The 24269-nt window shown below is 42.2% G+C and overlaps 3 protein-coding genes across 19 annotated transcripts in view; all 3 read left to right on the top strand.

Moving 5' to 3' along the window:
• The window catches only part of ARMC8 (armadillo repeat containing 8), a 67818-nt gene extending 57306 nt beyond the window's left edge, over positions 1-10512 (top strand). For 9 of the 11 annotated variants that reach the window (XM_062606535.1, XM_062606532.1, XM_062606530.1 and 6 more), the window contains 6 exons: positions 207-356; positions 2066-2161; positions 3973-4068; positions 4564-4636; positions 5909-6002; positions 7897-10512. In XM_062606535.1, coding sequence (XP_062462519.1) covers positions 207-356; positions 2066-2161; positions 3973-4068; positions 4564-4636; positions 5909-6002; positions 7897-7930 — 543 coding nt within the window. In that variant the 3' untranslated portion in view covers positions 7931-10512. Of the gene's footprint in view, positions 1-206; positions 357-899; positions 1063-2065; positions 2162-3972; positions 4069-4563; positions 4637-5908; positions 6003-7896 lie in introns of those variants that run through there. The other 2 variants (XM_062606529.1, XR_009962360.1) reach the window with 2 other exon arrangements.
• A 1135-nt stretch (positions 10513-11647) lies between these two features.
• On the top strand, positions 11648-19459 carry NME9 (NME/NM23 family member 9). Of its 6 annotated transcripts, none has more exons than XM_062606465.1 (8): positions 11648-12034; positions 12256-12381; positions 15524-15581; positions 16187-16290; positions 17435-17506; positions 17879-17995; positions 18611-18687; positions 19381-19459. In XM_062606465.1, the coding sequence occupies exons 2-7, from the start codon at positions 12349-12351 to the stop codon at positions 18680-18682; spliced, it is 456 nt and encodes a 151-aa protein (XP_062462449.1). In that variant the 5' UTR covers positions 11648-12034; positions 12256-12348; the 3' UTR covers positions 18683-18687; positions 19381-19459. The 6 variants fall into 6 exon arrangements, with proteins under 6 accessions (XP_062462449.1, XP_062462447.1, XP_062462446.1 ...); XM_062606463.1 differs by having other exon boundaries at positions 12019-12120; XM_062606462.1 differs by lacking the exon at positions 11648-12034 and having other exon boundaries at positions 12041-12381.
• Positions 19460-19562: 103 nt separating this feature from the next.
• VPS8 (VPS8 subunit of CORVET complex) overlaps positions 19563-24269 on the top strand; it is a 76000-nt gene continuing 71293 nt past the window's right edge. For both annotated transcript variants that reach the window (XM_062606457.1, XM_062606458.1), the window contains exons 1-3: positions 19563-19773; positions 20466-20534; positions 22596-22726. In XM_062606457.1, the coding sequence (XP_062462441.1) occupies positions 19648-19773; positions 20466-20534; positions 22596-22726 (326 nt within the window). In that variant the 5' untranslated portion in view covers positions 19563-19647. The remainder of the gene's footprint in view (positions 19774-20465; positions 20535-22595; positions 22727-24269) is intronic.

The raw sequence follows: 24269 nt of genomic DNA, 5'->3' as shown, positions 1-24269 counted from the left end.
GGACAAATAAAAGTAGTTAAAATAACCAGGTCAGCTGTAATGATGTGTGGAAATTCAGTTCACTGTGTAGCAGTTGCTCATAAATTAGAACCTTTGCAAGCTTAATTTAGGAAAGATACATGCTTGCAGATAATTGTCTGCTACAAGAGTGAAAGCTCAAATTTAAGTTAAGACAAAATCAAGCAAAACCAATTTCTCTCTTTCAGAATATGGCGTTTCAAGCAGAACAGAAGATCAAATCAGACATCTTACGAGGTCTGAGTACAGAGCAGTTATTCCAGTTGCTTTCTGACTCCGATGTAAATGTTCTGATGAAAACTTTGGGACTGCTCAGGAATCTTCTATCTACACGCCCAGTAAGTAGAGCTGCAGACAGACCTTCTTCTGAAAGCTGATAAAACTTTCAGATATTACAACACTTCTTTGAAAGACAAGTTATTTGTCTTTTTAATATTAGATATTTTGCTAAAATTGAGGCTTTATCCAAGTATCTGTAACTAAATATACAAATCAATGTAAGAAAATACTTGAAAGAATTCTCTGCATCCACTCAAACTCTGTATTTATTATCAAGTATGGAGCTAGATGGTTATGTTTAATATTAAATTCCATTGCATTTAACTTTCAGCAAAAGAATTTTTTTAACAGTCTTTGTGAAACTTGTCCAGAACAACAAGATTGCACTGTTGAGTCAATGTGTGGAGAGGTACATATCTTAAGGGTATCTGTGTTTCTTCTTTCTTGACACCTGATACATTTCTGCTCTTATCCAATTGTATCGATAGTACTGGCTTTTTGAGTTTGACTGTGGGACTGTGCACTTACAAAATACATACGTTCATTTTACACACTGAAATAAAATGGTTTGAAAATGTAAGCCCGTGAATTGTTTTTGACAGGGAGAAAGAGATATTGGTGGAGGAAAAGAAAGGGGTAATCCCCTGTGAAGAACAGAGGGAAAACATGCAACAAACATTTGGCAAGCCAACATTTTTGTGGGGGAAAAAAACCACGAAGCCTCTACTGTGCATTTATCACGTATTGTGTTTCTACCATAAAAAGGTCACTGCAAAAAATCTTCTGATATTTGTACTCGTTGAGTCTCAATGCGCTTCATAGAAAATTAGCTCTGTCTTAATGTGAAAGGATATTTAATAACCATTCATTAAATTCACCCTGAGCTCTTGACAGCAGAGTCTCATTTATCACTGAAGGCTTTCTTCACTAGCTTCACCTCCTTTCTATAGTATGTCTTAGAGCCAGAACCAGCCATTCTCATTCTCTACCCAAAACTCACTCCGGAGTAACTCATCCAGCAGCTTTTGAATGAAGTCTCATTATTAGCAATTTTAGGAAGTCCTATGAGAATCCCTAATGTCTTAAAAAAATTGTAGTGTGCCATGTACTGGTAATCTCTGGTGCTGCCACTCTTGAGTTTTGGTATCTGTTAATCCAGTAGGCCTAGTTTCATCTTTTTCTGTTACTCCTAATGATCAGGCTTATTCTAGTGTAAGTGTTTATAGTCTGTGATCAAATGAGCTTTTACTTGTTAAGTCTCTTGAGACAGTTTTCCTGGGTGATAAGTAACATATAGCTTATTTCTCTGAACCCTGTCAGACTTTTAAAATATGGATATCTGATCTGGTCACAGATTGCCAGTAAGAGTAGCTGTTAAGAAACAACAGTTTTCTTACCCCTCTCTGATACCCCCTGTTATCAGAAGAGAAGTGTTTCCTTCTAACTGCAGCATCATACTTAGAGCTCGAGTCCAGCAGGATTTAGTCTTCAGACTGGCCTCCATACAACTGAGAAACCAGTGTCTTTTCTGCAGGTTACAGTGAAATCAGAACCAAGGCCCATATCATGCTCTCTCAAACAAGACCAGGCTTCAGATGAAGAGGAATATTATGAAGTGTTTCTGCTGTAAGAAGTTCTTGGTTTTGGGAGATCTCACTAGGAGCTAGGGCCTTTGTGCAGTGTTGTTACTCTTAAAGTAATTCAAGTAGGAATGCCCCTTCTTTGTCTGGAAAGTTACACTGATTGTATTTCATCATTGCTTTGGCAGCACATAGATCATATCATGAGCACTCATGGGAAGCAAATCATGCAAGCAGTGACCCTCATTCTGGAAGGGGAGCACAATATAGAAGTCAAAGAACAGGTATCCTTTTTTGTTTCATGGTGCCTTGGTGGAATAAAATGTAAGAAATGGCTGAGAAGGCTTACTTTTCTCAACATGTCATTTTTGTTTGGGATTATGATGTGAATATTTTACTGAGATCTGGGAAATTAATAACTTTACCTACAAGAACATTGTTTTTTATAATGAATTATTACAAATGTGTTTGAATTGAATTAAAAGTATTTTTTTCAATGTAGGTTTGGTAAAGAGAAGGGCACTGTATGTGAGAGCAAAAGAATTAAATTTAAGGCAATTGCAGTAGCAGAAAAGTGACAGTAGGAACAATGGAAGATAAAGAAGCCAGTATGTTGTGCTGGGGAAAGCATTATGGTTATTTCCTCCTATAGCAGTCACAGGAGCAGGCAGTAAGGAAGAATACCATCATCACCTGCCTTGCTGGCAGTTATGTATGATCTGCTGGGAGACTGGGTAACTCACCTACTTTTGGGTGCCTGCAGGAGCCAGCAGCAATGAGAGGAGAAGCGCTAGCAGGGAAAAGAGCATGCTGGTGTAGCCCAGGAGAAAGTGAGGAAGGACATGCCTACAAAAAATAAAGCTTTAAGAAAAGCAGTGTGCAGGAGGAAAGGGAGTAGGGAAAAGCGTCTCTGGCTTGGTGGCTGCATAAGGGGGCCAGCAGACAGGAATTCCTGCTGTGGGTGTGCTAAAGCAAGAGGATAGATGGGCAGAGTTTGGCTGATTAACTCTTCTGACAGACAAGACAGTTGGAGAACCCTGTTTCTTCCCTATACAAAGCATGTGGTGATGAAGAATGGGGACAGCGAGAAACTGTGGGTGATTCCAGAGGATTGTTTTGGCTTAGGATGGGTACTGGTAGCAAACAGCATTGCATCTGAGTGTGAAGTCACTGAGCTAAATCCAGACGGGTCAAGTCATCTATGCAACACTGCCTGTCTGCACACGAGAGACCATACTTCTAGCAGGACAGTACTTACTGGCTGACTTGTTCAGCAGTGTGTAGTTAGCAGCTTGGAAATAATAAATCTCTGCTACTGCTGACATGAATAGAGTGTACACACAGGCGTCATACCAGTGCTAATCATTCTCTGGTGTCCTCTGAAGTTATCCCTGTATGTCCAGAAAGGATGGTTAAGTTCTGCCACAGCTCTTTGGGAAAGAATTTTTAGAGCATTTCCCAGTGCCTCCTGAGAGCAAGCAAAGATGCCTGCTCAAGTCTTAATGCTTTGTGCATGTAGTTCCAAAATGGGCCTAGGTGCTTCATGGGTGTTCTGTAGGATTGCTCCTCTGATTTGCAAGAAATAACCAGATGCATTAATAGTTTCAATTATTTCTGCAGGCAAAATGTGTGATTAGATTTGTTAACAACAAGTTATTACTCTGCCAGATCAGAATATAGGTCTGTTTTTTCCTTTTCTGGCCTGAAGAACTAGATGGATATGTTAGTTTGGTTGTTCTGGATCAGGTTTTTTCCCTAGCCACTGATACAGAATAGACTGCTTAATTTTCCAGTATATTTAATTTTTTATATGCTGCTTATTTCTATGAGAGACTTAATTCATTTCAATGAGTAAAACTTTAGTGACTATTGCTTTTTATTTTAAAATGGCAATGACTGGGTTTTTTGCCAGGGCTGTTCATCCACGGCTGTTAACTCTGGCATTGGCCCCAGATGTATGCAAGCTGAAAACTCCAGATTAAAGATATTAAAACTAATTAAAGAAATTGTTTGTCACAAGTACAAAGCTGTCAGGGAAACTGTATAAATCATGGGATGTGATCTGTGGCCAAATAAGAGTTTTTCTGTCTTTCAGACATTATGTATACTTGCCAATATAGCAGATGGGACAACAGCAAAAGAACTGATTATGACCAATGATGACATCCTGCAGAAAATCAAATATTACATGGTATGGAAAATTTCTCTGAAAGGTTTTATGTTGATCTTTTGCAGGAATGAAAAAAAGGGTACTTAGCATTTTGGTGTGTAAATTATTCAGTATCATGCACTTAACTTTCATATACCCAGTTTTGTTTAAGGAATAATGTAGTGCAGTTCTATATGGCAGGCATACTGAGGATCTGATAAAAAGGAAAAGTCCGTGGTTATTTCCCATAAGAATGTTACAGTGACTTAAGCAGTGCTTCTAACACACCTGGAAAAAGCATCATGATCTTAGAAAAGGCATTTCCTGTAGACCCCAATAAATATTTGGAAGGATGTGATTTAAAGCTACTCAAGAGCCTTATGTTATGGCACTATCTCTGAGAGAATTTTTAGATAAGAATTAGATAAGAATTAGTCCCTACTTTGCTACCTTATTTATTACAGGATGAATGCAAAAATGTAACTCTGAGGATTTCTGAATTTATTCTAAATTTGAGTAATGTTTTTCTATATTTAGAGTCATTCAAATGCTAAACTTCAGCTTGCTGCCATGTTCTGTATATCTAATCTCATATGGAATGAAGAAGAAGGTAAGAAAGCCTCACTATTAATGCATATACAAGTTACTATCCTGATTGAAAGGTTAATATTGCATAGTGATCACTATTTGCAGTGCACAATGCAGTGGGATCCAAAGCATAAAAGGAGACATCATTATAGGTATAACACAGAATAAGTGAGAGTGGTCAAGAGGCCATTGAGGAAAGTGTAGAGAGCTGTTGTGGGGCAGGAAGAAGAGTCACAAGACTGTCAATAAATCGGAGTTGATGAGAGGCACATGGTGGAAGGTTTCTGCCTATAGCATTTCTGTAATAGCTGTAAACAGTTGTAGTGAAGTGAGAGCTTCCAAGTCTCAAAAGGGTTGTGAAAACTATTTGTTGGAGGAAACAGGCTTACTGGAGAGGATCAGCCTGGGGTTTGTTGCAGAGAAGTTTTCCCCAGTATGTATGGTTTGAATGGGTTGAGTGGTGAGACTCCGAAACCAGTCAAAAGACTTGTGGTTGGAACTGGAAGGAATGGGGAAGGCATTTGGTAAAGAGTCATGGCCTGGAACAGTGAAAAATAACCAGGAGAGAGCTGAAGGTTGCTGCTGCAGAGAAAAATACATGTGTTTGTGTTGAGGGGCGGAGAGGGGAGGTGGAGTCAGCAGTGTGGAGCTAGAAGAAATGGCAAGGGAAGGAGTGGTGGGAGGTGGTATGCTTTGTGGAATGGTGAATCTGGGAGGAGGACTTTGAGGTGGATGATTTCAAAACCCTCAAGTTGGCTGTGCTGCTCTTTAGCAAAGAAGTTAGTGTCTCTACTTGGCTTTGATTAGTGTCTTCCCTGTCCCCACCTCAACTATGTACTTTATTCCACATCTCTCAGATCACAGAACTTCACTCAGTGTTTGATACTCGACAGATAACAGCTGTGTTCCTGATGGCTTTCTGCTGATTATACTGGAATTGTACAGTGCTACAAGACAGACTCAGAAACGCACCTCCAATTAAATGTTTTCTCCATCCAAATCAGAGAGATGAGAATAAACCAACTAAAGTCAAGCTTCTTACTTTAGGATAAAATGTGTTCAGATTTTTGCCTTCAACATTTTATTTTCTTTAAATATATGCACCAAGAGTACAAAAAAAAGAAACTACAACTCCTTTGGGAAGTAGCTGCAGTGAAGTTTTTCCGTTGCTGTGTTCTAGCTGAACTGTGTTCCATACCCCTCCTTTAAGCTGGTTTCTACAACCACTCCTTTCTTCTGTTCTGTAGACATTTATTTTTGGTGGTGTTCCCAACAATGTGATTTATCATTGTAGGTTCACAAGAACGCCAAGATAAACTACGAGACATGGGAATAGTAGATATTCTACATAAATTGAGTCAGTCATCAGATCCAAATCTGTGTGACAAGTGAGTATAAAGAAGACATCAAAAAAGATGATTAGAGGGAAATCTTTGCTTTTATTAAGATTTTTTTTTAATATCTTGATTATTAAAAAAAAAATCCCCAGAAAAAAAGCTGTTTATTATTGCACTAAGTTTTATGGTATAGAAAGAAATAATGACGAGTACTTAAGGAACAGGTTTTGTATTGCTCAGGAGTAGCAAATTTTACTGCAGTTCTCAATAGTATAAAATAACTACACATAAGGTCTTCTAAACCAGTGGAAAGTCCTCTCTGAAATCTCACTGATACCTCACTGATACACAAATATTTGTGTAAACCTTGGGTTACTAACAAAGTTCCAGAGGATTGCAACAATAGTGAGCAATCACCTAACACTGAATTAAAAAGGTAATACAGGATCAGCACTGTTGTTGATCTCAAATTCTTTTAAACTAACTAAGCTCAACAGTAAGTTTTCACATACCTGTTCTGTCACTCAGAGTATCTACACAGATCATCTAACTTCTTCAAATAACCAAAATAGCTAATGAAAGTTTCTGGTTTTTTATGGTAACTTTTTGCAGTTATCTGATCTACAGTTAGTAATGACCCATACTTCTTTCATGAACTAAAGGAGATGACCTGTTTTTCGGAAGAGGTCATACACAGACAACTCAAAACTGTACAGTATTTAAAAATCTTTAGATTTCGGTTTCTTGTTTCTATGGAAGATACTCTTAGCATTCTTGGACAACTTTGTAGTAAAGTTAGGACTTCTGCTTAAAAGTCTGTGATGAAGTATCACTATTGAAGGTGATAACCAGCAGCAAATAGATATCAACAAGCAGGCTTACAGAAAGTTATGGAATAATTAAATAAGGTTTTCAAACAGTGAGAAATAGGAATAAAACTTCTACCAGTAAAAATACCTCCTGGTAAATGGGCCTTGCTTGTCAACATGTAAGACGTGTTTTTAAGACACACAAAGCTGCTTGTGCTTAGCACTGTCCCAAGACAGTGTCTCCTGTTTCTTCTGGCCACCTGCTCCCAGGTTTACCTGAGATGTTTGGATGTTTACCCTGTCCAAACTCAGCCTCATCAGCCCTCATGATGAGCTGATACAGCTTGCAAGGGCAGCAGGAAACTTGGAAGAAAAAAATAAGTGATCTTCCTCAGAGTCACTGAGTTGTATTGGATCTTAGGAAAGTCTGTCAGGATCATGATAGCATGGCTGGGAAGTGTGGGAGACAAAAGAAGAGCAAAGCTGCTCACTTCAGGTGATAGGAAACACTGAATTAACTGAAGTGATTATTATGAAACTGTAACCCTGGACTTCTGGGAGGTGTTTTTTTCTTAACAGAATGTTGCACAATGTTAGATTACATAAATTCCAGTATTACAGTGACTGTTGGTTCTTTTCTCCCTTTCACATCATGGTATGTTTCAACATACATTATATGTCAGGGATGGCATTCCTGACAAGACTAATTTGCTTGTAATATGTTCTGAGTTATGACACCTCTTTCATTTCCCAGGTCAAAGACCTACTTTTCATGGTACATATGTATTTCAGAAAAGTAACTATTTTTCACAATTACTGCTCTTAAGGTGTGTTGATAACGAGGTTCAATATACATCTTGAGCCCCACCATGCTTAAAAGTTGCTCAGTTGGGCTGAGCATCTATATACTTGGATAGACCATGTTATTCTTAGATGCAGGGTGGATTCATAAATGGTTACAGCCCATGCAGAACACTTCTGCACCATGGGCTCGATCCTTCCAAACTGAAGGAGGCAGCTGTGCGGCTTCCTTTTACCTCACTCGTTCATCCTGTATGTCTTGTACAGTCTTGTACATAAAGCTGTTGCTGATAAAGCCAAACCCCAATAACTGACAGGTTGTTCCTTTATTGCAGGGCGAAGACAGCACTCCAGCAGTATCTTGCATGATCAAAGACTAACTGAATCTATGGACACCCCTCATGTCTACTTAAGGAATAACAGGAGATATTCCTGACTCCTTGTATTTGCACAAGTCACCTTGGGCTGCGTTTTTCTCAGGTGCAGGGAGCTGCTTTGCAGAAACAGTTTAAATGATCAGGTCTCCAGTGCACTTGAGAATTTTCTTGAGGTAGTTTCTTTACTCAGAGGACTCCTGGGGGGTTGTTTTGGTATTTTCTGGGGTTTTGGTTGTTTTTTTTTTTTTTTTTCCCTGAGCTACCTGGACTTCCGGATAGAACAATCAGTCATCACCTTCCTTTTGGGCCTACAATTTTCTGCTTTTGCTGCAGCCTGTGTGTGGATGTGCGAGGATGTGCTCGAATGTGTGCTTGGGTGAATGTGTGCGAGTGTGAGACCTCAGTTTCGTTTTTCCTTTTTTTTGTGTGTGTGTGAAAATCTTTTTCTACAGGTTTTCAAGGATTAACCATTGTTTGCTGTATGAATACTTCAATGAATTATATACAGTTTGAATGAAATGTTATTTAAAAAGAAAAACCAAACTGTTGTATCCCATAAAGTTTATTTTGAATTTTGAGCAGATGAATGTTTTTAAGTAAAATATATGCATTTCTGAACTTCAGCTTAACTTACATTATACTTCCTTTTTAAAAAGAAAAGTAGAGTGAGATAGTAGACCCTAAATTATAAGCAGTGCATTCTGTACTCATGAGGTCCAAGAGGTTTTTGCTACCGTACAAGGTCACCTGGTACTGATGACATGCTCAAATCCATGGAATGGGTGAACTGGATTGCTTTGGGTTTCTTTGGTTTTCAGAAGAAAAGCTCATACTTCAGAGTTTGCATGACTGTTGACTTGTCTGGAAAGGAACAGGTGGCGGCAATATTGGCAGGCATAAGCTATTGCTTTAGTAGCCAAGAACTTGCTCAGATAATTGCTGAAGGATTGGCTTATTTCACTGGTGATTTTTTTTTTTTTTTTTTTTTTTGCTAATCATGAATAGCAGTAGAGCAAACACTATATTGCAGAAGTTGTACTTTCAAGAGGCCAGAAGGAGCTGGCAAGCAGTGATTAAGGGATTGCTTTTGTTCTGCATCCTTTGCCTCCAGATATAATGAAGTGACTTACAAATTACTTCAGTGAAAGATCAGCTGGGTGCATTAAGTTGGGGAAGGGATGGAAAAATTGGGTTTGGTGGTTTGGTTTTGGGGGGTTTGGGTTTTGTTTTGTTTTATTTTTAGTTGAGTAATGTTGCTACAGATTTTCTGTATATATGCAGATATACACACTTGCATGGATTTGGATACCTGGATAATAAGTGATGGGATTTTACTGCATTCAGAAGCCTAGATTGTTCATAAGTTCCTGAAATTATGCCTGTAAGTGTGGAGAAAAAAAATACAGAAAAAGACGACTGTGTAAGGTTAGGCTGGAATCTGATGAGACCCCAGTCAAATATACATAGGAACAAAGGCGGGCAGCAAGGAGCTCTCCTTCATGCAGTTCAGGGTTCTTGCTTTCTTCCTGTGTCCACTTTCTGATTTCAGTTTAGACCATAGTTCTAGTAGTCAGAATCTCCAAGCACTGTATTTACATAGCACTAACTAGCACACTAAAGGTAGCAGCCGATGTCTTAAACCAAATCTTCCTTTTGTTACACTCAACTTCAGAAAGGCTGCAGCAAGAAGAGAGGTCTGTAACTTTGCTAACCAATTTTGATAAGTATCTTAGTCTTTTATTTCTAATCAGAAGGTCACATTGTGATAGCCTTACTTTTTTCCAAGGTAACTACTTGTGTCAGAAAATGTGACAACAGTTTGGCCTGGAATTTGAATGTGCTATGTATCAGATAACTGTTATCACTTGGTTGCAAAGGACAATATATGCATTTCATGTAACTTCTTCCATCCTTGAAAGACAAATAAAAGTGAGCACCTGACACTTTTTTCCTAGACATTGCAGTAAGTGACTGGCAGTTTTTTAATGTCCTTCTGCAAATTTTCCATGATGGACGTTGGGGGCTGAACAAAAGCAAAAGTAAAAATATGTGAGAACTTGATCAATACCAGTATCTCAGAAGTGAAGTCTTCTTCACAAAAGTCAATCAAATAGATTTTTTTGCTTGACGTGGGGAAAAAGACCTTCCAAAAGCAGATATTGTAAACACAGAACTGTACAGCATGCATCTGACTTCCACATTTGCACTCCTGCTATGTGTGTTTAGGAGCTCAAGTTTTTACATACCTCTTCTCATCCTCCCCCAGTTCATGTTTCTAAAAACAAATCTGAGTTTGCTTCTATAACATTCCGGTGCCTAAAGGTGTTCAGAAGAAGGTAAGTATCTCTGTACATGTTTCAAGGTGGTTTCCTAAAATTCTTCCAGAAACAGTAAAAACCAGTGCTCAGACAATCGTGTTTCTGCATGAGAGCAGTTGGCATTTTCCACAGATATTGGTAGGACAAACTGTTGGATGAGAACATTTTTACATTCAGTTAAGCTTTGTGAATAATTTTTGATGTCGCTATAGGTATGTACAAAAAGAATACTGTAAATAAAAGAACTTTACCAGAACATCTAGATTTTTCTCAGCTTCATGGAGAAACCTCAGCTTTCTGTGCCAGCTTCTCTGCAGACTGACAGTTGCTAGCCTGAGATTCACAGTGGGAACAAACTTGTTTGCTGGTCAGCCAGATCTTTACCGACTTCATTTAGGTAACAGCATCTTATGAGTTACTTATGTATTTGCTTGCAGAACCAAAGCAAAGTTCTTCAAGTTGGCATAATACCAATCACCAGGATTTCTGCTGTTCTTGTGCCATTTCTCTTTTAAAAAGCAGTCTTAATTTCGATAAGTATGTCAAGTCTGTGTATCAGTGTCCAGCAGCAGTAGTGCTTCTCTCAAAGGTTACATGTGTTAAAAGAAACTAATAGTTTGGCATGCTAGTTGTCAGGGTAGTGGTCTCTCCCACTCAGAAAGTCAAATGAGACTTATTTGGCTGTTGTTTATATCACAGATTTGCATTTTAGTTATGAAAGAAGCCAAATGATCTGCTTAAAAGCATATTGTGCCAATATATTCTTAAGGAAAACATCTGATTTTTTAAAACTTGTTCTTGCAGACTTAAACCTGCAGTAGATCTAATTGCATTAGGTGCTGCACCTCCACGAAAGTGCTGAAGCAGTGACAGAACAGGCAGAGGAAGGAATAATTGAGGTGAATGAGAGTAGATTCTTGAAGACCAGAAAATGGGTTTAACAGGCGTGTCTTTGGTAATCCTAAAGTGTAAGCACATATGTGTAAACATGCAAAATTTCAGTAGCGGTTAAAATCATCTGGACTTTACTGAAGGCTTATTCCTACAAAAAGAAAGATGCAGGGGGCATCCAGGGTGCAGTTTGCTCTGCTGAGCTGGTGCTGGAGGCAGGGGAGCCCCTGCCGACGTTCAGCAGAACCATGTCCCCTGCAGGTACTAGACAATGTCACCTTAAGTTGCCAGGGGCACTAGGAGAGCTGACGTGCCAAAAGCCAAATCCTCAAGCAGCAGGGACCTTGGGCAGCTGGAGGACCAGGCTACCAGACATTATGTGTCTGCATCTGGAGCCCAGTGACCCCCCCCCAGGCATGTGAAGGGACGAGTTGAGCACGAGTTCAGCAGCAGCCGTGCTCAAAAGCACATCGTCCTGGGGTGTGCTGGGCACAGCACTGGCCTCTCACTGAAAATAAGGTTAAAACCAACCAACCTTCAAAACCTGAGCTGCCTTTGGAGTAGGGCCAGCAGCTCATCGCCTCTCCTGGGTTCTAGGCAGGGCTGTGGGGAGCTGGGCAGGTTTGACAGACAAAGGGAAGGCAGAGAGGCTCCAACTGCAGCTGCTGCTGCATGAGTGGGAATTCGAGAAGACCGAGCTGAACTTCCTGTCTGCAGGGGATTTCGATAAGAGAGTGGGGCGGGCTGGGCTTGGCTTCCGCTCCCCCTGGCATTGCCATGGCTGCCATAGCAGCGTTGGGGTGCTGCCATAGCAGCGTTGGGGTGCTGCCATAGCAGCGTTGGGGTGCTGCCATAGCAGCGTTGGGGTGCTGCCAGCTGCTGCGCAGGTACTGATGGGCCCTGTGTGGGCACAGGCTGCTGAAAGCAAACGGCAAGTTCGGGCTAGCAGCAGCACCCTGCCTCTGTGAAAAGGGTGTGAGCAAAGCTGTGTCCAGGCTTTGGACACTGCTGAGCCAACACTGCTCCCTTCCAAAAGGGCAGGGTTGTCAGGCTGTATGTGGTGGGTTGGAGGAGCAAAGACACGTAAAAAGCTTTCTCTGTGGTGCAGATTGAACAGCAACTGGATTCATGTAATTAGAGGACATCTGCAGTGCTTTGCACTTGGGACTGCTGCTCAGAAGACCCTTGTTCCTGCAGAAGGATGGCTGCAAAGAAGAAGGAAGTAGTACTGCAGGTCAGTAGGAGCCAGGCTTTTAAAGTGTCTTTTAAACTCATAGTATGTGCAAAGGATGAAGTTCGGTCTTGGGATATTTCAGATTCTCCTGGCAAAGCCCTGCTGTGAGGTTTCTGGGGTGGAAAAACCTTCCTGAAGGCAGGTAGGAAGTATGGGAAAACATGGCAAGTCAAACCTGTCCTCAGGATCAGTGCTATGGTGTGCAGAGGGAGGTTGCTATGGGGCTGCAGGTTGTATTCCAGAGCTGTTAAGAGCTGGCACATGTTTGGCTGCTTTCATAGATCAAAATGCATCTGTGTTTCATGGGACAATGGTTCAGAAGCCATTCAGAAGTAGGGAACTGGGGGAGGGAGCATTTCTCCTGAAGGGCAATTGTCACTGAGCATCTGACCAGTTCACATACTTAGAAAAATCACTGTAAAGGAGGAAAAGTTAGGAGGTACAAGAAAAAATTCAAAGGCTGAAAAATCTATTTCACAATGGTGAGTAGATGAATTTCTTCCTGTTTACACTGCACAAGTGACCTAATGATGCATTATAATTACCTGCATAGGGGAGAGAGTATTTATGAGAATAGTTTCATATGCAAAGACATTGAAAAAAAAAACGAAAGTAGTTATGAAGGTCTTATAATTTTGAAAAAAAAGCTCAGTCTTTGCAAGAGAGAAATATGGAAGGAGATTATGGTCTCTATAACCTTGTTTATTCACTGTTAAAACTGGAAAGCATGGAGTGCAAATGTGAGCATTTCTATAAGACAGAAAGGATCACTGTTAAGGTAAAACTGCTTTCCCCTGCTGTTTGTCCAGCTGTATTCCTGTGCCATGCAGAAAACATCAAGCAGGCTTTGCAACTTTTGCAACTAAGGGAAAGCTAGGTCTAGATTTGCAAAAATATGATCACATCTGCAGATGAAAGCTGAACTTTGTGTAAGACATAATGTGATGTCCTGGAAAGGTTCTGGTTGTATTAGAGAAGAGCCAAGTCCTAGCAACCTCAGGGCATCGAAATTAGCAAAGCACTTTGAAGGGTACCTCAGTCTATCAGTTCAACTCAGGCTTTAACTCGTTATCACAAATTATTATCTGAAATCATTTGAATTCAATAATGTTCTGTGAAACACTCCGAGGGTGGTCCCAGCACTAGAGGTAACTGGAATCATTACATTACTTAATTCTGCAGGTGTTCTCTGAATAAAAGTAGGCTTGGGGACATGTGTTAAAGAGAACGGATGGAGGTGTTGGACCAACTCGCCATTCTCTGGGAGATGCTGGACTCTGGAAGTCTGTATGAGGCCATTTAATTTGCACTGGAGTTTCCACTCTTAGTATTCTTTGCAATTTTAGAAATGTTGGTGCTAGTTATTGTAAAATCACTGGTCTTACTGAAACTTACTGTCTTCCAATGTAGACTAAATGTAGTTAGGGTTAATGATGCCAACTGTGAAAGTTATTAGGAATCCTCATTGTTCAGGATGAACAAAACCAGATCTTATATTTCTCAAGGAGCTCTTTTTTTTTTTTTTTTTTTTTTTTTTACTGTGTTTTTCTAAGTACATACTACAGGACAAGTCCTGTAAGATAGGGAAGATGCTGAAGATACTTTCTAATAACAGGAAACATGGGATAAAATAGCATATGGCACAATATGGGGTTGTCTAGGGCATCCTTGACTGGGTAAGTTCCTGAGCAATCTGCTCTAATACTGACCTTTGAGCAGTGGATTAGACTAAGGACTCCATAGACCTCTTCCAGCCTAAATCTATTGTTCACTATGTTTTGGAAGTCTTTAAGTAGCAGCTGGTAATTCAGGTAAGGACATGATGAGCTCAGATCACCCTCTAGTGACCAGACATTGTGAAAGCTGTGTATTTACTAGTTTATCAAGAAACATCTGAAACATCTTAAGGAAGTAGCATAGCATGTGTGCAGGTAAGGTGAGAAACTGCTTGTGGAGAATCATCATTCTCATCCCTTGTAAAATGGGATGAGAACGGGGTCTGAAATAGGTGTGAGGAAAGTAGGATGTGTGCTGGAGATGAGCATGTTGAAGTAGCACTCTGAATGCTCAGGTTAGCCCAGGCCACAACCTTGCACTGCTTTTGAGCACCATGCTGGCTCTGATAGGAGGTCTCTGCAACCTAGTGGTGTCTGTGTGTGGCTCTCCTCCAAGCCTGTGTTGCGTGACCCAGGCAGCCTGCAGAGAACTGGTCCAGTTATTTGCCAGTGGCTTTAAACTGTGTTAGTTGCTAGCCTGTGTTAAAACATCATTACATATCAGACTTCCATTTAAGTGAAAGCAAAGTAGCTCTTTGTGTTTCTCCTGTAGCAAAGTGCTGTGGTAGGGAGCTCAGGGTCTCCGAGACCTGCTGCCTTGCTGTTCTTCCTGGTAGCAGCACATTTGCAGGGCTGTATGATAAGCCAAGGCACAGGAGGAATATCTGGAGCCCTTCCATGCTTTCAGATCTTGCTGCATGGCCCCAGAAAGACTTTTGTTGCCATAAAAGCAGGAGGGTGCCAGGAAAAACCTGAGGTTGTACAGGTATTTCAGACCTTCCCTCTTGTGCCATAGCACAGCCTGGTAGGATAAACTGGGGCTCTGGTCAGCCATCCAGAGGTCCTGTTGGGTTGCAAGGGACCACATCCCCAGTCACCCCTCAGAACAGGAGGTGACTTAGTCTCACTGCAGAGTGTGGGGCCCCCAGGTAACCAGGCTGTTCAAGTAATTGCTGCCACTAAAGAGGGGAAGGCTTGCTGTTGGCTGGATGCTGTTACCGTTTCTATCTGTCTTTCCTTGGTTCTTGTGAGTCTCTAATAAGCTTTTCTAGAGTTAGCTGGCTTACTGATGGCTGTCTTGGAGCTGGCATCAGGTAGTAGCAAGAGCATGTGGAAAGGAGGAACGAATGAGAGTTTGGGTGTGAGAATATCTGACTTCTCAGCTGCTTTTTCTCTGAGGTCTTCCACACACTTTCTAGCACAGCTTGGCCTTGCCTATCTGGTCAAAGGTGAAAGAATTGCAGTCAAAAAGAGTTTTGAGTGCTCAGGTAACATCAGGCAAGCTTGAAGTGATTTGTCAAGATGTTTGCAGCAGTCAGGGTGATGACTTACCATTGCTTTTACTGTGTTTTTAAATTTTCACACAGATTAACATCAATAGCCAGGAGCTTTGGGAAGAAATGCTGTGTCTCAAAGGACTCATTGGTAAGGGTTTGATCAATATAATAGATTGCTTTTGTTCTGTGTTAAAAAGACACCAGTACTATCAGGAGTCAGTTCCTCTACTCTGGCCCTGAATGAAAGAAATATGCTAATAGAGGTGTGACTAGCTGGAGGTTGTAGCCCTCATCATTTATGAGGGACATGTCAATGTTCCCTCTAAAGACTCCTCTATATTACTGTTATTAGCTTGTTTATTTATAATGTGATTTGATTCTCAGATCTAGCATTTGAAGCCTGACAGAGGATAATAGTTTCTACTTCAGAATTGAATCTATAGCCTTTCTAGCATTCAACAGGGGTCTTGCCACACTCTAGACAGAAGTCTAGGAGCAACAGCCACAAGTTGCAGCTTGGGAAATTCTGATTGGACATGAGGCTGATCTTCCCCAGGGTGGTGCTCCAGAGGTCACCAAAGAAGACTTCAGTCCTCAGAGGTTTTCAAGATTCTTCTTACTGCACTGGCACCCTTCTGCAATGCCCTTCCAAATGCTTATGTTGCAAAGTGGAAAAATGCCGAAACCAACTTAATGGTCTGTGTCTAAACTGACCCATTTTGACCTCATTCTTACTAATTTTTCTGCTTGCAGTTGTTGATGCGTATCAAGCCTGGTGTGGTCCATGCAAAACAGTAGTGGATCTTTTCCAAAAAATAAGGAATGAAGTTGGCAGTGATCTCCTGCATTTTGCTGTGGTAAGGACTAATTTGGCACTGCTTAAAAGACCTAGTCCCCTGAAAACAGCTTGTAGCTAAAGGCTAAAGCCATTTTATCTTTCCAATATTGAGCTAAAATTGTAACAGTCCAGGAGTTCCAGCTTGTGAGAATGAGCCTGCCAAATACAGACACTTGGCTACATCAGTAAGAATCCAGATCAATAAGAATTTTCAAGCTTCAAGTGTTCTGTACTTTTCAGATTTCTGTTTAAGCAAGTAATGCTAAAGAGAATCATTAACATGCATGTCCTTCTGATGTACAGGGAGAGTCTGAAGGAGCTGGGTTTTTTCACCCTGGAGAACACTTAAGATACAGATGTCTAGTAGGGTATAAATAGAGAAGGCAGAGACAGGCACTTCACAATGATGCGCAGCAAAAGAGCAACAGGATCAAGTTGCAGCAGGGAAAAATACAAGTAGATAGAAGGAAAAAGTATTAATTCAGTGTAGGAGTGGCTGGACACTGGGATTAGTTCCCAGAGAGGCTATGGAGCACTGATTCTTGGAGATTCTCAAAATTAACACAGTCTTGAGAAACCTCCTATTGCATTCAGACTAGCCCTGCTGTGAGGCAGAGTCTTGGCCTTGGACTAGAGCCCTTCAGAAGTCCCTCCCTATCTCAACCATGCTGTGATTCTGCCTTTAAATGCCTTTCCTTGCTGAAGGCCAGCTTTTACTTGCCGACAGCCATGGGCAATGAGGTTTCTCATAGAAGCTTCTGCCCAGGACTCTATGCAGCCTACTGCTGCTGCTGCCACCACAGCTCCTCCAGTCTCTTCTCTAACTCTCTGTAGACAAAAGGGCCTGATTTCACTCTTTCAGGCTTTTTCTCTGGGATTTGCTAGGGTAAGCTGCTATGAGATAGATGTCCCTGCCCCACAAGAGCTGTGAGTGAAATCTGCTGGCTTCTCATCACTGATCGTGAGCTGGGAGTTGGTTGTCGCCCTGGCTCTGAAGAGTGTCATTTTGCCCCATAAGAATGGGATGTGGAGCTGTTCTGCTCTATGTGGGGGATGTGTGCCAGCCAGCTGGGGATGCCTGAGTCCAGGCGGTTAACATGGGTATTCCTCCAAAGCAGAAATGCTTTTCTAGAAACACCTGTTTTATTTTCCATTCATTTTAGGCTGAAGTTGATTCCATTGACAGTCTGGAAAAATACAGAGGAAAATGCGAGCCTGTCTTTCTGTTTTATGCAGTGAGTGAAAATATTTTTTTACAGTAGTTGTATAGCAATAAACATGACTTACCAGTGGGAACAACTGTTTTGAGGGATACTCTTCTTTCATGTGTGTGCAGGACAATTTTATTTGCTCTGTATATGCCAGTATCTGCTGGTGATCAAGTGCTACATGGATAACAACACACAGCCAGAGTTTACCACGAAGAAACAGAATAATGTAATAATGACAAAGAAGCTAATAAGCTAATAATAATAATAAAGAGCAGAGCAGCTCTGTTAGGGTGGAGGGACTGGTACATAATACCATACATGATGTGCTGCTGTGGTGATTTCTAGAGCTCAGAGGGCACAACTGGAGCACATACTGACAGATTTCACACCTTTCAGGGAGGAGAATTAGTAGCTGCAGTAAGAGGAGCAAATGCACCATTGCTGCAGAAGACCATCCTTGAACAGCTGGCTGTGGAAAGGAAGGTTTTAGAACATGGAGGACAGCGTGTGGTAGTAAGTCAATAAATCCTTTACCTGTAGATGTGCACGCCAGAGAAAAGGTTCAGTTCCCCATTGCCAGCATAGCTCTAAAGCGGAGTCACTTCTCTGCAAAAATCCTGTCCTTTTGTCTGAACTGACTCTGAAATCCAGTTACTACATTGTTTGAGCATTCACAAGCCTGTGGAGCCTACCTAGGTGAAGGAACCTGGATAGGATGACTGCAGTTTTTAAAACTTCGGTGCTCTTGACAAGAGGTAAAAGGAGTGCGTATCATCCGGCTCTAGAGGATGAAAGGGAAACTCTGCTGTGACTTCTTTTCACCTCTTCACCTACCCATAGCATTTATGGTATTCCTTAAAGCTGCCTTCCAAATCAGTTTCTAATTTCAGCATCTCTAGCAGGTCTCTATAGTAGAACCCCAGACTGGTTTGGGTTGGAAGGGACTTTAAAGCTCATCCAGTTCCAACCCCCTGCCACGGGCAGGGACACCTTCCACTAGATTAGGTTGCTCAAAGCCCTGTCTGGGCTGCTGAGGTGGAAAGTGGGGACCTGCCTGGCAGATGCTCTCCTAGAGGGTAAGAGGATGCTCAGGATGTTCCTTGCTTATGCACATGCTCTTACTGCTAGGTACAAGACAGAGCCTTCTCCAAAGAAGAGGGAAAAGTGGCTGTTCTTCAGGAACAGTGGAAGGCTAAATAGGTCAGGTAGGTACAGCTGTAGGATGCTCTTTTTTGCCCTTAGTATCTGCATTTGCTAAAGCTGGAACCCTAAATGATGATTCAGCTGCTGCTGCTCCTTGAGTGCTGGAGGGGACATTCCTCCAAATGGGCACCACGTGCTCTTCCCCACTCTCTAACAGAGCAATACTCAGGATATATCACCTTGAAACAGTCTTTGTAGGCACAAATAAGAAAGCAAGGTAGCTTAGGTGCCTGATACCATTGAACTATTTATCCTTCCAATGGTTTAAACTACATTTGTCAGTACTGACCTTTCCCCTGAGCTTGGTGAGGGCTTTCTTCTGTCTTTAATAACAAATACTGAACTAGCTGCACATGCTGCTCAGCTGTTCCAAGTGGCTTTTAGAAGAAAACACGTTTGGGCACCAAATCTTATTACACCAGCTCTTGCCTTGTCTAAAATTAGCCACATATTCCCAAAGGCTTTTGTCTCTCACCAGACTTCTAACCTACAGTGACACTTGCTTTGGCTTTGCTGGGACGCAGCTGCAGTTTGCCGCTGCACACACCACGTGCTGGCTCCCAAAATGCTGGGAATTGCAGCAAAACCCACTGGGCTTTAGCTAAGGCACCGTGGGTCTGGAAGGGATGTAATGAATTTTGATCTCTCATTTCTTTACCTATTACTAACTTTTTTCCCCTTTCCTTCCCTCGGAGGCTAAGGCACCTGTTGATTCCCAGCCGTTGTCGTGGAGCAGACGTGGGATTTCCCAATAAACACATGGATTTTATGCGACACCACCACCGCCGTTCTCTGTCTCTTTCTCGATAGCGCAGGCACCTCGGCCCCTTTAAGGCCGGCACCTGGGAAGGTGGCCTCGCCGGGCTGCGCCTGCGCAGGGAGGGGGCGTCTCCGGACGCGGGTTCGAGTTCCGCCGGTGCCGGCCTGGCGCTGTGACCGCCGCGGTGCTCGCAGGCCCGGTGATGGACGCGGCGCCGGAGCAGGGTGCCTGCCCCACGGGAGCGGAGGCCGACCCGTGCCCGGAGCCGCCTGTACATCGGCTGAGCGTGGCGGAGCTCGAGCGCGAGCTGGACTGCCGCAGCGAGCTGGTGCGTCGCGATGTTGTGCTCGGGCGCAGATCTCCGCCTGCCGGGGCGCTTCCTACCTCCTTCAGGGACAAGCAGTCTGAGGGAGGCCGCCGCGGCTGAGGCCCGGCCGCTCCCTCCCTTCCGCTCGGCGCTGGCGGCTGCGAGCCCCCTGAGGCAGCCATGCGGGGAGGGTCTGTGGGGACAGGGCTGCAGAAGTTAGGTGGGTGAGCAGGACGCAAGTGCTGCGCTAGTTCACTGCTATAGCAAAGCTTGCTGTTCAGTTATGCAAACATCTGGTTAAAGTGCCTTTATTTTTGAGAAAACTATGCGTTTTTCCCGTTAGTAAGCAGTCAGGAAAAAAAGAATCTTGTGTACTCATGTCTGTCGGTATTAGAAAGACAGCGTGACATTGGTAGCGATCTTTACAAATAGAAAAAGGATTTTGACATCTGTCAGATTGACAGATCTGGCCACTATATAACTATTTTCTATTTTAGATGCTAAATACTTCTTGTTTAGTCCTGCAATGCCAGGTTTCAGAGACTGCATTTCTAATAGGAGAAACTGCAGTGTGTATAGTGCCTTTCTGGGCAGGCTCTGGTTGGAAGGAGTGCATACATAGCTGCTTTTTGGGTTTGTTTTTCTTTAGTTAGAAATGAGTTTGGAAATTGGAGTAGGCAATTTAAACTCGGTCTGTGGTTTCTGATGTACAGATTGATGATAAAGAATTCGACATTCCTCAAGTTGATACCCCTCCAACACTGGAGAGCATCTTGAACGAGGTGAGTGATCCATTGGAAATGCAACCGGCTCCAAGACAGGGAGGAGCTAAGATGAGGCAGCACATACTCCTGTGGCTCTTCTCATGTTGTGTTTTTTGTGGGAAATAAAACTGTATAACTTACTAATTTCCTGATACCTGACAAAACATGTGCTCAGTTGACTGATTGCTGTACAGTTTGTAATATGTTTGGAGTGGGTTTTTTTAATCAGAATATCTGCGGCTGAAACATAGAATCAGACAATGGTTTGTGCTGGAAGGAATCTGAAAGTTCATCCAGTTCCAACCCCCTGCCATGGGCAGGGACACCTTCCACTAGGCCAGGTTGCTCCAAGCCCTGTCCAACCTTGCCTTGAACACTGCCAGGGATGGGGCAGCCACAGCTTCTCTGGGCACCCTGTGCCAGCACCTCAGCACCCTCACAGGGAAAAATTTTTTCCTAATGCCTCATCTCAATCTCCCCTCTGTCAGGTTAAAGCCATTCCCCCTGTCCTGTCCATACAGGCCCTTGTCAGAAGCCCCTCTCCAAGTTTCTTGTACCCCCTGGTTAGGTATATATAAAGTGTTTTCATCAAATTTAACATGTTAACCTGTGGCTTTGGACAGTCACCTAAAAACTATTAAAGTCTATTAAAGGTCAGGGTCATCAAGCAACTTCTTTTTGGCTAGAAATAAATGCAGAGATTTTTGGGTAGTTCTTAAATTGCGAGAGGAGATGAGAGCTGGGTTCTTCACAACTCCATTTATATTGTAAATTTCGTGTATGTAGCCCTCCGAACTGTCTCAACATCTGATGTCGGCTGTTGTAGTACCTTGCAGAGGAGAGCCGATTCTGTCTTGTTTATATCCCCATTCAGTACTTCTTTTACAATAGCAACATGAGTACATGATCCTTACTAATAAGAAGAAGGGCATGGAAGTAAAGATAAATTTTTAAGAAAACAAGTGTTTTAGCAAACTGAAGAAATTGTGGTTGGACCTCCTAGGAACCCAGTATAAAGGGAAAAGAAGCCTGGGAGAAGTGACAGGTCTTTTTAAAAGCTGTATTAAAGATGCATGTGTAAGGAGTCCCAAGGAGATACAGTCTGGGAATGAGAAGAATAGTAGAAGGGGCAGTGTACAGAGGTATGTCCTGTTTCCGCAGATGCCTTGGATGATGAAGGCAGAAGGAACTTACTGGATTTGGGTATTACCAAACTGTAAGGCGATGCAGAGGAGTAGAATCCAAATCTTGAACTTGAGAGGAAATCACAAAGAAAATGTAGTTTAGTGCAAACAAATCCAAAGTCTGACTTCACTGCTATTTATCTCAGTACATATGGGATGGAATAATTGGCAGAGCACCTTCCAGAAAGGGTTTTAGTGGAGACTGAGCCAAAAAGGTATACAGCTACACTGGAAAAAGGAGCACTTTAATGGGCACAGGACTGCCAGCTGTAAGACAGCTGAGGTGTACCTGCTCTATTCCCTGTACATTTAGCATTAGGTGGGGCTGTTCTCTTTGTCTCTGTGCTTTGAGAGCAATGTGAACTGTATGGAATTTAGAAGACATCAGGGAGAGTGGTTGTTTAAAACATACTGTCCAAAAAAATTTCAGGCTAAGCCTGAGAGAGAAGAGGGAAGGTTATCACCAGCAAGAGCACAGAAGAGAGCAAAATCAACCCTCATGTCAGCCAGAGGGATTGCTAGACTCTTAGCCACCACTTGGTGAAGAGCTGGAGCAGATGATGATAATTCTAGGCCTTCTCTCTGCAATTGGAGACTTTCGAGAACAGCTTAGTTAAAGGTCAGTTGAAGTTCTGATGGAGTAGATAGTATCTGGGCAAGAAAGATCAGTTGACTGACTCTCCAGTCCACTTCTGTGTTTATTGTGAATTCTGGAAACCATTTTTTGGACAGAATTGGTCTCTTAAAATAATGCGTAGTTCTGTTCTTTACATGTAAGACTATCTTGTCATCTCCTCGAGTTTTCTGCTTAACTTGATGCTGTTTTGCTAATGTTCCAGTTTGGGTGTTTTGTATTTTGAATGTGTAATAAGCTGCGTTGATTCTCTTCCTTCAGACTGATGATGAAGAAGAGTCTTTCATTTTGGAGGATCCCTTTCTCTTGAACATTGATAACACAGATACACACTCCTATGACACATCTTCTGTAGCAAGCTCTGACAGTGGGGACCGGACGCACCTGAAAAGGTATTGCAGGACTTATACCCTGGGAAGATAAATGATTTTTGAAGGGATACTGCTTATATCCATTAAAAAAATTCCTTTTTTTTTTTTTTTTTTTTTTTGGAGTGGGTAGAAGGACAATCTAAAGCTAAGAGCAGTTGAAACTTCCTAAGGCAACTTCCTGCTGCCTCCTCCCTGAGCATTGCTTTGAGCATGCAAGTTGTCTGTTACTTGAGTAGTAACCCTTTAATTGCATGGATAGATTTTGTCTTGTGCTGTTACATCCAATGCTGAAGTCCCGCAGGAAAGCTGCAGGGGCTCCAGTGAAGCTGCTTTTGGCAGAACACAGTTACTCCTGCAAGATCAAGTAGTCAAACATGGGATTTAGTTTTGTACTGAGGGCTCACCTGTTTAGCTAAATAAATGCATTTAATGGGAGATGGACTATTTAAATTTCTCTGAATTTTAATGGAATCTTTCAAACACTGAACCACGATGACTTTAAAGAAAATCTTTTGGAGGTGTTTCTGGTGAATGCCAGAGTCTGCAAATAGCTGGTGGGTATTTTGAAAAGTCAAGTGAACTTCTGTCACTCCTGTCAATGGAATGCTAATCTTGACATCTAAGAGCAGCCCAGAAAGTGATAATTAGTTATAATACTGCTGACTCGTTTCATTAATTACTCAAATGATGGCCTCATCATACATCCTGAGCCACTCAGGATGCTGTATGTGCTGTGTGAAGATGTGATTGTTGCATGAGTAATTGCATAGAATAGAAACACTTTTAAGTGTCATGGCTTATGGTTGCATGTAGTGGTGTACTGACTCCTTTCTTTTTTCCAATAAGATGGTTCCTGTTGAGGGAAATGTTACCTGGAGTGGCTTAGACATTTTCACATAGAAAGTGGGCAGAAAAACCTGGGAGTGTTACCGTCATCTTTGGATGAAGCTAGTTGCCATGTTTATGTGTCCTTAGCCATAATATAAGCTATTAGCATATTTCCTACACAGAGTCATACATGATTTGGGTTTGAAAGGACCTTGAGATCATCCAGTTCCAGCCCATGCAGTTCCAACGGGCAGGGACACCTTCCACAAGACCAGGTTGCTCCAAGCCCTGTCCAACCTGGCCTTGAACACTGCCAGGGATGGGGCAGCCACAGCTTCTCTGGGCACCTTGTGCCAGCACCTCAGCACCCTCACAGGGAAAAATTTCTTCCTTATATCTAACCTAAATCTCCTCTGTTTAAGTTTGAACCCATCACCCCTGGTCCGATCACTACAGTCCCAGATGAAGAGTCCCTCTCTGGCATCCTTCTAGCCCTCTTACATGTTAGCTACTTACTTGTGCACCTCTGGAGAGATAAGAACCAAATGTTTGTGTGTTAGTTTTGGAAATCTGCCTTTGGGGTGGTGTGTACTTGGTAACAAAACTGCAACTTCCTTGGGGATTTTTCTTCTGCTGTGTATGCTACAGTATACCAATGCTCCTTAGAAATAACTGTCCCACTTAGACTAGTTACTTTGTAAAGACGTTTTCTCCATAAGCAGAAACACTTAACCTT

Source organism: Pezoporus occidentalis, unplaced genomic scaffold, assembly GCF_034315485.1.
Source record: "Pezoporus occidentalis ecotype Australia unplaced genomic scaffold, CSIRO_AGI_Poc_V1 ctg97, whole genome shotgun sequence".
NCBI classification, from domain to species: domain Eukaryota; kingdom Metazoa; phylum Chordata; class Aves; order Psittaciformes; family Psittacidae; genus Pezoporus; species Pezoporus occidentalis.
Note: the sequence above shows the minus strand (reverse complement) of the source record. Positions and strands in the feature narration are given on the sequence as shown.

Coding starts and splice junctions, on each gene's coding strand:
- NME9 (XM_062606465.1), top strand. CDS start 12,349: ATGGCTGCAAAGAAGAAGGAAGTAGTACTGCAG. Junction 12,382..15,523: donor AGAAGGAAGTAGTACTGCAG/GTCAGTAGGAGC, acceptor ATTTTCACACAG/ATTAACATCAATAGCCAGGA. Junction 15,582..16,186: donor GTGTCTCAAAGGACTCATTG/GTAAGGGTTTGA, acceptor TTCTGCTTGCAG/TTGTTGATGCGTATCAAGCC.